General features: G+C 35.8%; 1 protein-coding gene across 2 annotated transcripts in view; it reads right to left on the bottom strand.

The window, feature by feature from the left end:
- Positions 1–1,768: 1,768 nt before the first annotated feature.
- Positions 1,769–16,190, bottom strand: part of SKAP2 (src kinase associated phosphoprotein 2) — a 171,630-nt gene continuing 157,208 nt past the window's right edge. For both annotated transcript variants that reach the window (XM_019958861.2, XM_019958860.2), the window contains exons 12-13: positions 4,563–4,664; positions 1,769–4,219 (exon numbers count right to left, since the gene is read on the bottom strand). In XM_019958861.2, coding sequence (XP_019814420.2) covers positions 4,572–4,664 — 93 coding nt within the window. In that variant the 3' untranslated portion in view covers positions 1,769–4,219; positions 4,563–4,571. The remainder of the gene's footprint in view (positions 4,220–4,562; positions 4,665–16,190) is intronic.

Genomic DNA, 16,190 nt, shown 5'->3' with positions numbered 1-16,190 from the left:
GGAAACATCTCAAAATTGGCTGCCACGTTCAACTTTCCTGTTACTCACCATCTCGCTTAATTCTGTTACCAACAATCTAATCCAATTCACGTATTGATGGTATAATGAGGACAATGAAATTGCCTTTAAAGAATCAGTACAGGGGACTGATTTTTTTTTTTACTAAAAGAATGCTGTCAGTCAGAAAGTAGATGAACTAAATGATAAAAGAATTTTTCTCTACCAGGAATAGAGAAGTCAAGCTCTTTTCTTCTTAAATCTCAGATACTGTGGGATGGCACACCAGTTAATTAATAAACATTTACTGGATACACACCATATACTCTGAAGTACCATGCCAGCAATAAATCACGTTTCTGATCAAGCAATGATAGAGCAGATTCTGCTAAGGAAAACAAGAAAAAGCCCCTGGAAAGTAGTGTTAATGAAATGTCATTGCAGGTTACAAAATTACAAACAGTTGTGTAATTATTTATTTCATCATAAGCAAAATGTTACATTATCAGAGGTCCTAACAACTATTCTGGAAGAATTCAACTACAAGGCAGTGGATGACAATGTTGGCTGAAGCTGAGGATGTCCAGAAATTGCTTGTTCCCAATCCAGAGGATCAACTGTTTAAGTTATGCATTTGAATGTAGGTTACGTTCGTAGAGAGATAATTTAATAATATATACCACTTATTTCTCTGAATTTCAGAATACTCAGGATTTTTCAAACTAAGCCATTTTAACAAATGTTTTTATGTTATATATTGATTACATTCTTTCAAGTTCTGAGTGAACCTATGTTTTCTATGGTATGGTCATATTTTAATCTTCACCACCTCTTTCTTTACCATATGGATTGCTCTTCAATATTCTTGAGTCTACTGAACTCAAAAGAAGTAAAAGTGATGTCTATACAGTTTGTGTCTATAATTCTGTTCAATGAATGAAATATAAATAACTGATTTATCTGAAATGTAGAAGTACTTTGCATGATTCAAAAATTCTCACAATGCTTTACTCAGTCTCACTGATGAAGTTCAAGATTTTAAACTACATGTATGTTAGGGTAAGTTTTCTTATAGTGGCTGAACTTCAAATCTGGATCTTTAATATATAACATATATAACTCAGCTCTGGGTTCTTTTTAATCATGACCCTGGCTGGGGGTAGGAACCAGACTCTATGAAGTGAGTAGCAATAGCTTACACTGAAGAAATCATAGGAAAAGTGGAATCATAAGAACTACAAGAGTTTTGTCTAAAAGTATTTTAGAAACAACTGAATGGAAAAGACTATATTCAATACTAATAGCAAAAAAACCTCCATATACAGAGATTTCACCTACAGATGGTTGAAAAGTGATTTTCTATGATCCCATAATACTTCATATAATTATCTGTAATTAAATTAGCACAAGATAAAAATAATCTACTTAAATAATATAAAGTATTCAAAACAATTGCTAGGCGAAACAACATTCCTTTTCATAAAAGGAACTGTCATATATAACCAAGTGGCAAAAACAGAATGGAGTGAGCTGTGGTTAAATGTAAATCCTATAGCAATGAAGTCATTTGTATTATCCTTACTTCTTTGAATAAATTCAGATGACAGTCCTATTTCATTTCTTCATTCAGTTTGGAGGCCAGATGGCATTAGAATCATTTACTTCACCTTGTTGTGCTTAATTACTACAATCAACACACTATTTTCCAAATTAATCATAACAAAGTAATTTCATTAGTAACACAGCAGGCTGTTGAATTATTAGCATCATAACAGTTTGCAAACAATTAAACTTTATTTGAACCTTAAAAATTTGCAGAGTGGAACATTATTGTAAGATCTAATGGCAATAGAGTACAAATTCAGTACAGAGCAAATAATCAAGCAAAATGCTATGTAAAACATGACTTACAATCACCTTTGAAAAAAATTAGCTCTCTAAATGTTCATAGAAAAACAAATAAAAGCTAAGCAAACATAATGGGAACATAGCAATTAGCATATTTTCTAACAAGCAATGTTGTTTAAATTCACATTAATGATATTATGATGATCTTGGAAAGTGTGTGATATATTGTCAAGGGTGTAAAGAAAACTTTCTCCCTCCTATGATACAAATGATTTCACCAGATGAATATAAAGGAGTCCTGAGTTGAAAGTAATGATTGTTTTTCCTGTCATCCCAATTAAAATTTTTTTGTTTCTTATCTCCCACCTATATGCAAGTAAAAAGGAACAAAGGGCAGAGGAGCTCTGGACACAAGTAACACTTTCTTTTTCTGTATCGTCACCATTCACAGAGACTATCTGGCATCAGTTGGCAAAGGACTCCCTCTCCTGGATTAACTGTAAAAGGAGGCAATAATCTTCTGAATACATTTGGAGTGAGTCTGTGCCAGAGTGGGGGAGGGGTTTCCAAGTGGGTTCCTATGCAATGAAAAGCTGCTGCCATCTACTGGCCCAGGACTAAAATCTTCACTTGGATCAGAAGCACAAAATGTATACCTTACAAGGAAGTCTATCTACATTTACAGTGGAACCCACAATTGCTTTCACTCTTTCAATCTCTCAGGTCTTGAAAACCAATCCACTACATTCATCCTCGGTTGTCTCACTTTTGCCAAGATGATTTCAATCTATTCCAGTGGCTCTATATTAGAACAAGATTAACAAGTCCACAAATTAATTTCTGAAAGCTTTAACTTCACAATGTCTAATTTATATAAACTAGAATTTACCTACAATCTCCCAAATTAATAGATATATTTTTATATGTGAAATCAGATAATCACAAGGAGGGGATAATCACATGGGTTAGGGAGGGGATAACAGTAAAATATAAACTCTGAAATATTACTTGTAGATAATTTTTATAATAGAGGTTTTTAAATATTATCAACTCATTTGCATGTTTAGAATCTTTATTTTTAAAGCAAAGATCTGAAAAGTTCCATAAAAGTAGTATCTTCTAATCAATGATTCATTATTAGCAGATTATATTTACTCCAACTAATTATCCAATCAGTAGTATACTTTGATATATACACATCATACTGGTACCTTGTAGACATTTAAAATACCTTTGATTTCAACCATGCGTAAAAAAGTAATAATATAACTCCACAAACGTTGCTCTGGAGTACAACGTACACCTCCTGTGTCAGACTGACACCAACCTTCCACTCACCTGTTGGTACATGTTCCCACCATGATTTCCACACCCTCCTCTCTGAGCCTTCCTTCTCTTCTCATTGCTTTGAGAAGTTCAGAGTTGTACTTCTCAAGTCTGTGGTAGTAGTTTTGTGGTAGGGCTTTAATAGCATAGTAAAGATTAGGCAGGGTCAAAGTACTCGGTTATGCCTTCTGATTTTGAGAATACATTGAGATTCTTTATGCCATCTCATTCGTGGCAGAACGGGGCCTCTCATAAATTTTTTGTTTTATTAAATTTAAAGAAAACTACAGTAGAAAATGTTGGCAAGCCAATTATATAACCAGGGTATTTATTACTGGTAAAGGGCTTTGTACAGTAAACCATGGTTCTGGTCTGCACATGTGTTGCAGAAGGGGATAGCAACTATCATTCGCAATTCTACCATTTTTCTTTCTCGTGGCTATATTTAACATAAAGTAAACTTGCCAATCAGTAAAAATTCTTTCATGAAAACATGTTACTACTACTACTATGTGAAAAATAAATACTAAGATGACTCATCTACAAAGTTTTAACAAAGCTACATTCTTTTATAGCATTTATCAAAAACTTATGAGATATATTCTATCAAATTTTCTTGAAATTATATTTTACATTCTAAAAACAATGATATCCAGTATTAAGAGAAATTACCACTCATACTAGTAGTAGCAATGACTATGTGATACAGAATAGTGCTGAATTCCTCACATAAATCAAATGAGTAAATAAAAACTATTGATTTATTTCTTTGCAATATAGCAACAGGTATAACTTTACTGCTTACTTCTAATTTACATTAATATTCTTCATTTAATTTGACATCAGAGGAATATTACAATGAATGCATAAAACAACAAAGACAAATGATGCTCAACAAAACAAAGGTTACGAACTGTCGTTCACGCTTTCACAATGATTCTCAATCCAAAAGATTTGCAGACTAGCAGAGGAATCTTCCTTTTTGCGAGCAGAAAGAGAAAGCTGCATTTTAATTTTTCTCTTCAGGCAAAATGTTGATTTTCCCTGCCTAGAAAAAAATTACGTGTTTAGCCAAGGAAAGAAAATGAATGTTTAGTCACTATTTTGTCAATTCAGCTCCTCAGAAAGACCATAAGAGTGGTATTTTACTAAAGAGGAGGAGGCTGTGAAAACAGCTGGTTATTAACAAAGGGACTTTCTCTAAGTAATCTATTTCCAGAGTAAATTCTATGAAGTTATTTTAAAATTTTGTAAAACAAGATAATGATTTGGGAGTATAACCTTTGTGTTATCAGAAAACTACAAAGACTTTTAAAAAAGCAAAGACTCATAACGCAGAGACCAAGAGAACATATGAGCTATTACAGAATATTGGATTAAAATGTACTTACCGAGGACTCTCAAATATCATACATCTCCATTACGTAGGCTTTCGGCACCAAGCCAATGGCTCCCTTCATTTCTCCTACCCACCAGCCATATCTATTGTATTCCTAATTGAAAACAATATGCAATATTAACCTTTAGACTGGTGTAAGTACAATGTCATTCGTATGCAACTTCTTAGAAATGTTATTTCTTTTTATAAAGTTATAAGAGCTTTAGCTGCAAATTGAAACAATTTAATCTTTTTTGTTTCCGGACACTTTAAAAATGCTGTTAGGCAAAGATTTAAATTAACATATAAGACAAAGCCTGTTTATTTCGTGGTGTAGAATAGAAATAGTCACTTAGGATAGGAACCTGGTAAATGAAACTACATAAGGAAGTCAGCTCTCTGGGCCCCTTTCCCTTCTCTCTCCCCATGTCTGTCTGTCTGTCTGTCTGTCTCTCTCTCTCTCTCACTCTCACACACACACACACACATACACACACAGCCTGGGGGACACCTTTTTATATGCAAACCACAGTGTTAGAGGCTCCAAGATCACTGCCAGGATCCTTGGGAAACTAGCTTTGCCTTCAAGGAGCTTATCATCTGGCAAGGACAGCCTTTTTTTTTTTTCTTTCACAATAAATGACTTAATTCTTAGTTAAACTCAGACGACCAAAAATGATTTAGAATGTAGAAGTATGCTCCTTCTCAGGAAAATCTAATACATCAGCGTACCCATTTTAAACAGGTTAATTAGAGAACTGGAAACACTACTAAGATATCCCCAAACCGGCTTTCCAACATTCACAAAAGGGCTCCTTTTCAGAAGCTTCCAAAGGCATTTATTGTTCCTCTGATTGATCACAAACTACATTAGGTAAAGGATGAGTAGAAGGAATTTAAAGGTGGCATTAGATTCACCCTTATGGGGAGGATCAATAGGAAATAAAAGTATTTCAAGTTATAACGCCAAAATATTAATCCAGCTGTAAGAAAGAGTGACTGATGAGTCACTTTTGTGTTTATTTTGCTTGTGAGCTGAACCTGGGCCTCGTTTTCTTCCCTTTGCTCCACTGAAGACACGCCACTGGCTCCAGGCATTGTGAAAACTGTACCTAATGTTCATTTGTCTGCCAGATTGACTAATGTATTTTTATCTCAAATTTATTTATGTTTAGTGAGATACAAACAAAGTAAAATGAATTACAAGTTTCAAGAATAATATCTTCCAAAAGCAATACTCTGAAAAAGCACCATAGGACCCAAATTTAATTTTTCATAGAAGATAAATTTTTAAAATCAATTCCCAAAGTAATTCAATAGGCTATGATTTCCAACATCTGAGTCATAGATAAATGTGCATATGCATATCAAGTTATATGTGGGGAGGGAATGTTAATACCCAGGATAGATTTAATGTTTGTATTGATGACTATTGTATTGTATTGATGACTAACTATGCTATTGACCATCAGAAAGGAAAATCATACAATTCTTCCATACAAATGTATAAATTCCTAGGTGTGTACTGATTTGTAGTCTATCAATAAAGAGTTTACAGGATTAAAATCTATAAATACTTTTAAAACAATGGGATGTATCAGAATTAGTTTTTTTCTGTAACAATAAGATGGAAGGAAAAGGCTAGGGAGAGGGAGGGAAGACCCGATTCTAATGAGGGCACAGTTCTGGTTTCTGAAACAGTAGACTCAAGATTTTAAGTTCAAAAGTTTCCTAATAGTATGAACTTAGTTGACAAAATTCTCTAAACAATGAAAATAGTTTGAAGCCCAGAACTCAATGATGATGACTATAATCTGTGCAGAATATATTTATCAGAAGAAAATACCAGCTTACTGAAAGCTATGATTAGCAACCATTATAGCAACCATTATATCCTAATAGGTACCTAATAAAGCTGCCCTTTTCAATTTTTAAGGCAATGAATACAATTAGAGCCTAACACTTAACAAAACAAATGTATTTCACCTTGCAGAGGCCAAAGGCCCACAGTGTAAGATTTCAAAATGAATACTTAACAGAGTAAGTGTAAGTGTGAAAGCTCTTATCCAATGCTCATCTAAGGTTTTTCCAACTGATTATTGGAAAGTGTAAAGGAACTAGGCCCCCAAAGGGTAGAAACAGGAACAGAATACATTTAGTGAGACGGTATAGTATGACTCAGTCCTGCCTTCAGAGAATAGCCTGCAATCTGGATTTCAATGTTTAGATTCAAGTTATAAACCAGAAAATTCATACTATTTTATAATATTCTGCTTTGAAATTATAATCTGTACTCTCAATTAAGTATGTATTATTGTTCTCAAAAAGCTCACTCACATTCAAATTTAAGAAACTGATTTCCAACAAATCACTTCAACAAAGGACTTCACACATGAGAGAATTTTACATGACAGTAACTGAGAAGATTCATTAAATAGAGCATAGTAGTAAACATCAGAGGAGTTTATTCAGCTGTAAACACATGCCTTAAAAGTCACATTTTAGGAAAAACATAAGTTTTAGGCTAAAATAATCCTATATGCTTCACTAAATTAATTTAAAATAATTGAAAAGCCTATGAAATACACAGCTTGTAGAAGTACTCTAAAATATCACAGGTTTAAATCAGAAAAGAGTAAAAATAAAAAACCAGAATGTTTATTACTCTACATTTGTAAAGAATTCCATATAGCACTCCTGTGTGGAATTAAGAGGTAAGATAAAATATAGTGAGGTAAAAATCTAGTAGGCAAATTTATGGATTTACACTGCAGCCATTAGAGGATGTCGGTGAGACTGCAAACACAGAAGCTTTTACTTTTATCATTACTATCCTCTGTATGAGCCTCCTGAGCAACATGAATCCCAATTAAACCATTTGCAGCCTATAAATTGGAATGAAGATGCTTCTTGGAGTATGGTATCCTAAACTTCAGCCTGCAGATTCAATAGCACACACGATTTCCTTGGGAGGAAGAAAATATGCCTTCCTCTGCCTTCCCTGTTCGCTGCCCCCAAACAAATGTGATTATGAATGATATATTACTTACAGTGGAAAATAACACAATACATACAATGTTGTCTCGCTGTCCACATACTAACTGAAGTCTGGTTTAAAAGTCACAGGTGGGTCATGAAAAAAAAGAAAAAGAAAAACAGCTCTCAAACCTCATCTTGTTAATAAACAAAAAATAAAGAGACAGAAATCATACCAGGCTGCCATCTAAATCTCTGAAAGGTTAGGGAGCATCATGTCATCTTGATGGCACACGAACGAGATCTCAGGTACAAGAAGGTCTGCCATCTGGTATCCTTCACCCTCTGCGGCTCTTAACATCAACTGAAATGCTAACATAGGCAAGTGACTGTACTTCAGGAGGACTGATAAAATAATGAAGAGTCCTTTAATCTACAGGAAACCATTCTAGTCAATTTATAAGAAATATTGCATCCCTTTGTAGGACGTGTAATTATTTTCTATTAATCATGTGCTATAAAGCTACATTATGCGGTTATTCTGTTATCACTAGAAAGAGGCCTGCAGTCAGCTTCTGACAATGTTAGGTAATTACTAACACAAAGCTTCTTTCTCCTCCCACGGTAATGCTATCAAGATCCAGAGGTGTAGTGATGCTTAGTGTATAAAAATAGTACTCAAAAGAAATTCAATATCTGTAAAACGGATGGCTTCAAGGCAAAAATGTAATGTGGCAGTCACAGAAGCAAAAGCACCAAACTTGCCCAATAATTCAAGAAAATAATGAGAAAGCAACACTGAACAGTTGTGATCCACTGCCTCCGTTTTCAATTTTTGCATCATTAAAAGTTTTTATTTTGTAGTTAAAATTTTATGCCTCAAATAATCATTATTAAGCAGTAAATTAAGGTGATTATGTAAAAAAGTAGGAAAAAAAGAACTAGTTTTGATAAAAAAAAATAGAGACTTTATCCAACACAATAGCAAAGGTATGTCTGTGTTTAATTATTAACTACATCTTCTCTCTCTGCTGGTGTTTTATTTTACACTTAAATAAGAACCCCCCTCGCCCCAATAAGACCCCAGCATTTCCTTAAATCCCTTTCAGCACCATGATTCTCATTTCTCAAGCATGCTAATCCACTTTCTACAAACCATATGGTAAAAGAATTCTGCCTTAACAGAAACTTGGAACATTAATAAGATTTTGTGATGTACCACCCCTTTCAGAAAGGAGTTACCAATCTGTCTGAAAGCAACAGGTGTTAGGTTAAAAGACTATATTCCTTTCTCCAAACATGTATCTGTGCTTTTAAGCACAGATATATGTTTGGAAAAAGCACAGTCTTATGCAGAAATAAAAGTAATTTTATTCACAAAATATAAACTAAACTGAGTTTCAGAACGAGTGGACTTTACCATTGTTTTCCAACTATTCACTGTGACTTTCGATTTTTCAAATTATTTGTGAACACTGTGGTATCATGAAAACTAGATAACTATTTAAAATATGGAAATTTTTTTTTCAAGGCTACCTCTGCAATCTCTCCCTTTTTACTGTTTCCAATTAGAAACTTTGTAAGAATCATTTCTTGTACATCCATCATTTCAAAAGTTCTCTTAAAATGCACAATAGGCACTTGACAACCTCGACATTTTACTATTATTATCTACACATTAATTGCTTGACTCTTAGTCTCCTAACCTGGTTCCTTAAGTGAGGAAATGGACACTAACAATCTCTAAGCTCCTCCATTATGTTTGAAAATCACCATTTATGAACCTGCTTTAACACCCTAAGTCTCTTAGCAACTTACGGAAACCAACCTCATTACTTTATAATTTACTATGCAGCTGTAAGCCTGAGTTACTCTAATTCAAGGAATTCCTATTTTTTTCTCCAGGCACTGAAAATCCATTTTTAAAGCAAGAGAGATAGAAGACAAGCAAGAAAGGTGATAGTAAGGACTTAATTCCTGTGATCAATTTTAGTTTATGTTCCAGAGTCAAGACACATTTAATTCAAATTTCTACCCAGTCAACATTTACAATACGATAAAGTAAAAACTGATATGCAGACTGATGATTTATAGATATTGTTAGGCAAAGTAAGAGCAAATCACGCTCAGCAGCAATCACTGAGTGGTACTCAGTGTATACACCAACCAATACATGACTCTGTTAACTGTTCTAGATCAGACCTTCATCACCTTACCCTGGATTACTGTGTCATCAACTCTGCTTCTCTATTCTTCCTAGAAATTGCTTTTGTCAGCTTACTTGGCTGCTCAAGAATGTATACTAACCACTGCCCCACCCAATGCATTAACTACAAACCCCTCAGCTTGCTTTCTTCCTACCCTGTGGGATGAAAGGGTGTGGACCTGGATGTAGCCACATCCTCCTCTCATCGCTCTGGTCCTGAAGCCCAACCTTCCATGCTGTACTCAGTCCCGCTCCCTTCCCAGGCAATGTCTCCCCTCCCTCATCTAAAACCTATCTAGTGACTAAAGCCTGACTCAGGTAATCCAGATTTCATCAATTTTTCTTTGAATTATCTAATCCATACTTATGTCCCCCATTTCAAGCTGAGTATTTATTCCTCAGTGGAGTTTATGTACTTTAGCTTTGTCCCTCCAACTAAAACGTACAAACTCACTGAGATCATGGCAATGTTTTACACTTAGTCTGTGTGCCCCACACTCCAGGACGTGTAAATGATGTTCAATAAATATTTACTGCGTGATGAAACATGCTTTCTCTTCATTTTGGATGACACACCAGTTGACTGTCCTACATGTTTTCTTAAGATGTGTCATTTCCAACAGGAATATCGTATCGTTCCCCCAAGTACATGGGACATACTCGAAGAATTTTAGTGATGATGAAATTGAAAGATGCTTGCTCCTTGGAAGGAAAGTTATGACCAACCTAGATAGCATATGCAAAAGCAGAGATATTACTTTGCCAACAAAGGTCCGTCTAGTCAAGGCTATGGTTTTTCCAATGGTTATGTGTGGATGTGAGAGTTGGACTGTAAAGAAAGCTGAGCACCAAAGAATTGATACTTTTGAACTGTGGTGTTGAGAGAAGACTCTTGAGAGTCCCTTGGACTGCAAGGAGATCCAACCAGTCCATCCTAAAGGAGACCAGTGCTGGGTGTTCATTGGAAGGACTGATGCTGAGGTTGAGACTCCAGTACTTTGGCCACTTCATGCAAAGAGTTGACTCATTGGAAAAGACCCTGATGCTGGGAGGGATTGGGGGCAGGAGGAGAAGGGGACGACAGGATGAGATGGTTGGATGGCATCACCAATTGGAAAAGACCCTGATGCTGGGAGGGATTGGGGGAAGGAAGAGAAGGGGACGACAGAGGATGAGATGGCTGGATGGCATCACTGACTCGATGCACATGAGTTTGGGTGAACTCCAGGAGTTGGTGATGGACAGGGAGGCCTGGCGTGCTGGTAATCATGGGATCGCAAACAGTCAGACATGACTGAGCGACTGAACTGAACTGAACTGAAACAAATACTTGTTCTGAAGTATGTTAAGCTTCACAGTATGAAGTTCGTTGTTTCTACTTACAGTTGGCTGTTGCCTATCACATTTTCCAATGTGCTGTATAGGATATCTTGTTTAAAGAGCCTAAACTTCACTTGCAGAAAGAAAGATACCTATTCCCCTGCAGAACTGGGACCACATAATTCTATTTCTTTGAAGAAATAGCTTCAGTTGAATTTACTGTAAGTACTGATGAGTTTCAGACAGAAGCCTAAAAGGCAGAAACAGTGTGGCATATCTGAGGGAAAGTCTGCTGTTTTTTCTTTTTCTTGTGATTATTTTTTCAGAAGATCCAGAGTCTCCAGCTTGTTACTAACCAGGTATGTGACCTTAGGCAATCTCCAAGTTCTTTAAGGGAAGATTTTTTTCACATATATATCACTTTTGAGACTCCACAATAACTCAGTTAGATACTTAACATTAATTAATGTCTATTTATTATACACTTGGACCCTCACAGAATTTTTTTTTTGGTCGCTAAGTCATGTCTGACTCTTTTGCAACCCCATGAACTGTAGCTCCCCAGGCTCCTCTGTCCATGGGATTTCCCAGGCAACAATACTGAAATGGGTTGCTGTTTCCTTCTCCAAGGGATCTTACCGACCTAGGGATCAAACTCACATCTCCTACACTGGCACACGGATTCTTTATCACTGAGTCACCTGGGAAGCCCTTCACAGAGGTACCTCTATGGAATCTCTTGTTATATTTACTATAAATTTTTTTGGTTGAGGGTAATATCTGACACTGTCATTCTTATTACATAAAGTTGTTGTGGTCAGATAATCAGTGAAGATTCTAGAAATTCATCTGATTTTTTTTTTTTTAAGTAGCCAGTGCTGGGAAAAACCAAGTGTCCTCCTTTACGATTAACATTAGCTCCTTGTCTCTCCCCTTTCCAGTCTGACTGCCAAGAAGCTCAGGAAGTTCAAGTGCAGAAACTCCATTGTCTTTTAAGATCTCCACAGAGGCAGTCTTTTTTCCATTTGTCTTTTATTTATTTTCCTCCAATTATGTGGAGCCTCAAGATCTATAAAGTTAGCACTAAGGTTCCCCTATCTCTATGATTCTAAATTCTTTCAAGAAGTTCAGGATTATTTCCTATTTTTAACTATATTTTCATATATTAAACATCTATCTGTCATGATGTTAGATATTAGGATTCAAAAATACTTAAGACACAGTATCAACCTCAAGGAATTGAGAGAGGGAAATGAATAATCCCAGTCATGGCCCACTTACTTAGGTGGAGCAAAATGGAAAGAGAAAAGCCTTCAGAGTCAGATCTGCATTGATTCCAGCAGAAGGTACTCCCTAGCTGGTATCCTCGGGTGATCTACATAATAAGCTTACTGAGCATTAGTTTTCTCATCTGCAAAATTATAATACTTTACCCTTCACAGGGTTATTATCATAGGAATCAGAGAAGTGAAAACATATTGAGTGCCTAGAACAGGGTACTGGAGGTATGCAACAAGTATTTTTTTATCCCCTCCCTCTGCCTTCCCACTAACTGGTAGAGCAAAATACCAGGACAACAAAACCCAGCATTTTGGAGCACGCTCTAAGCAACCTAGGTTTCCCTGGTGGCTCAGACGGTAAAGAATCCACCGGCAAAGCAGGAGACCTGGGTTCTATCCCTGGTTTGGGAAGATCCCCTTGGAGGAGGGCATGGCAACCCACTGTAGTATTCTTGCCTGGAGATCCCTCATGGACAGAGGAGCCTGGTGGACTATAGTCAATGGGGTTACAAAGAGTCGGACACGACTGAGCACAGCACACATAAGGCAACCTGATTACTATGGGCTGTTCCAAAGGGAATCTGACCTTTAAAGGGGTAAGGTGGGAGACATCTCAAAGAGTAAGAGTGTGCCATATAGACACTGAGTGGGCTCTTGATTTTTTTGTGTGCAGAGAGCAGAAGTGTATAACAAATCATGGATTTTTCCATTTAAGTTTTTTTATTTTTTAATTAACAACATGGTACTTTGCTTTACTGTTGTTCTGTTTTGTTCCTGAAAAGCCTTTGCTTACTCCATGCAGAATTAAACCACGACAGCCCCTCCACTGCCATCTCTGGGTACCCTGCCTCTCTGACATGGCCCTCTGGTTTCTCCTTTACCCCTCAAACCACTACTGGGGCCTGATGGCCTGCCTCCTGTAGGCACCTTTCCCTTTCATCTGTCAACATTTTCCTGGAATGAAGGATAAGAGAACATCAGGAAATACTAGAGCATGGTTTTTGCAAGTGGGTAACAAGAGGAGCCACATGAGTGGAATGAGAACATCTGATGTAGTGTGTTTCCATACACTGCTGATCATCACTAGGGAGAGCTGGGCCTGCCCATGAGACAGCATGGTACCCCAGTCCACAAGATGCCCAGATGGACAGCACAGACACGAAATGCCATCAGATCCAAACAACCAGCAACACGTACAAATAGTTCTCCTCCTTCCCCAAAGACTAAGACAAGATAACATTTGGGGGGCTAGCTCAATATCACCACGTATATCCTATATTGAGATGTCCTAGTTACTCTTTGACAGATAATGTTTGGGGAACTAGCTCAATATCACCACAGATATCCTATACTGAGATGTCCTAGTTACTCTTCTGCAGGAGTTTGCTATTTATGGCATACCGGGTCAGACAGTCACAAAAGAAAAAAGTAAGAATGCCAAAGAGTAACTGCATTTCCCTCTGCCAGTAGAACTCAGCAAGACTTTCATTTTACTTATTTTTCTGGTACGTCTAAAGCCAAAATAGCCCTAGTAACAGAATCTTTACATTTTCACAATGCAAAGCAAATGATCAGTGACAGTTACAATTCACTAATCACTGGAAAAAGTCATAGGAAGGCAATGCCTGAAACTCTAAAAAACGCCCTTTTACTGTATACTAGTGAACACTGACAACCTACATTTCCTGTTTTTGACTTAATAAAAAATGTCTCAAAAAGCCCAAGTCACATGTGTCGTAAACAAGACGAAATATTCCAGGATTCTTAACTCTCTTTATTTTTCTGTTAACAGCAGACAAAGCAGCATGCCTCTTTCATAGCTCTTCTGTCACTAAGTCTCCAAAAGTAATTTATTGCCTTAAAAGTAAGAATAGGAATGTGGTTAGCAATTTACTGGTGAGTGTACAGATTGAAAGATAAACTAATAGCAATGTAAATCCAGAACAGCAAGTAGACTAACATAATCCAAGAGGTATGCAGGGCTATGGAATATGCCTACAGCTATGTAACCTGGATCCTGCTATCAAAATTATAAAACTTTATATATAAATACAATTTTAGGATAAAACTTAGTTATGATATTATATTTATTTAAGGTGATAACAAAATTGAAATGCAAACCAGTAGAAGGATTTAGCACAATTTTAAACAAACTGATTCATAAAAATAATAAAAAATAAAAAGATTTTCAACCTCTAATATCATTTTCCCCATCTAATAAATCTGAAACTAGGCTTTGTGTTTCAGAATAACTTCACTAACAAGGCAGTTGTCACTGTTGTTCAGTCGCTAAGTCGTGTCCTACTCTTTGCGACCCCACGGACTATAGCACACCAGGCTCCTTGTCCTCCACTATCTCCCAGAGTTTGCTCAAGTTCATGTCCATTGAGTTGGTCATGCTACCTAACCATCTCATAAAAATTACATATTTCACTTTCATTCATCCCTATAAATATCTTTCACTTTAGGGAGGAGGGAAAAAGATTTCAAAATCTCCACTGAACTACCGAAGTATATAAAATGTTTTAACACATTAAAAAAACCAGCAGTGATGTTATATGAAAAGAACTGTAAGCAATAAGTTACAGTCTTGTATTTTTAGGCAAGCAGTATTTGAATTTATTATTAGTGAGGTTAAAAGGTTAAAACTAAGAAAATGCCAGGCACTTTGAAGGAGGGCTGGCTCAGCCAGGGGTCACGTGACAGCTACTAATTGGAAAATGTTAAAAAGGGAAGGGGGAAGGGCAGAGTATCTGCCTTCTCTTCCTTCTTTATTGTAACATTTGATTTTCACCAGAAGAAAAAAAGAAAGAAAGCTAAGATTTGTATAAGTCTCAAAAGAGGCTTGAAATAAATAAATCACCCACAGCAAACACCCCATCGAGGCTTCCTTGCAGTAACAGGAAAAAAAAAAAAACCCGAAAAGGCTGAATTTTAAAATCAAACTATATTAGAGAATTTTAATAAAGCAAGCCTGATTGTCAAACTAGCTAAATTGTTTTGTCATTACATTTACAAAATTAAAATACTCTTTATTATAGTACATGCCATTTTATTTCTTGATTTGCCTAAATATTTATATTGAAAAGAATGAATCTTTTCTTAAACTATCTTGTGTGCCTTTTTTAAAAGACTGTTTTCAGAACTGACAATTTTCCAGAAGGTAAGTCAAATCAATGATAATTATATACTGCAAACTATAGATCAGTTAATTATAGAAAGCAACTTGTATTTCTTTGAAATCTTTTAAATGATATTTTTTATTAGACAAGTCATGGAACTAATTTTTTTAACTAAGTACACATTTTTTATGTCTCTATAAATATTGTTAGACTCCTTAAAATGCATTCTTCCTTAAGTATACAATTTTTACATTTAATTCAGAATGATGAAAAGAATTTTCATGATTAATGCTTATACTTTACTGACATGAGATAGGAAAGTAATAACCCATAGCTAGATTTAAAGTGGGATTTATGACATCATTTTGCTTGTGCACATTAGCTGCAATTACCTGCACCACTCATTCTGAGCCACTAGATGGTGTAAAAAAGAAATTTAAATAGTAAAATTTCATTTCATCACCAAGAAATCTAAATACAACTCTGAGAAAGATTAAACAAATTTCTAGGTATATAATAATGCTAGTGATTTGTATTATCTACTGTACTTTAAAAAAAAATCTATTAATACATAGCATCAGCTCCACCTTGATCTAGAAACAAGTCCTTTTGAGCAATGTTTTCTCTCTCCTAAGGACCTTGAGATCTGAATTTATAATGATACTCAGCACACAGACTGCTGTCATCATTCACGTATTAAACAAATTTATGATATTAAATTATGGTCTACGTTTGCC

Source organism: Bos indicus, chromosome 4, assembly GCF_029378745.1.
Source record: "Bos indicus isolate NIAB-ARS_2022 breed Sahiwal x Tharparkar chromosome 4, NIAB-ARS_B.indTharparkar_mat_pri_1.0, whole genome shotgun sequence".
NCBI classification, from domain to species: Eukaryota; Metazoa; Chordata; class Mammalia; order Artiodactyla; family Bovidae; genus Bos; species Bos indicus.
Note: the sequence above shows the minus strand (reverse complement) of the source record. Positions and strands in the feature narration are given on the sequence as shown.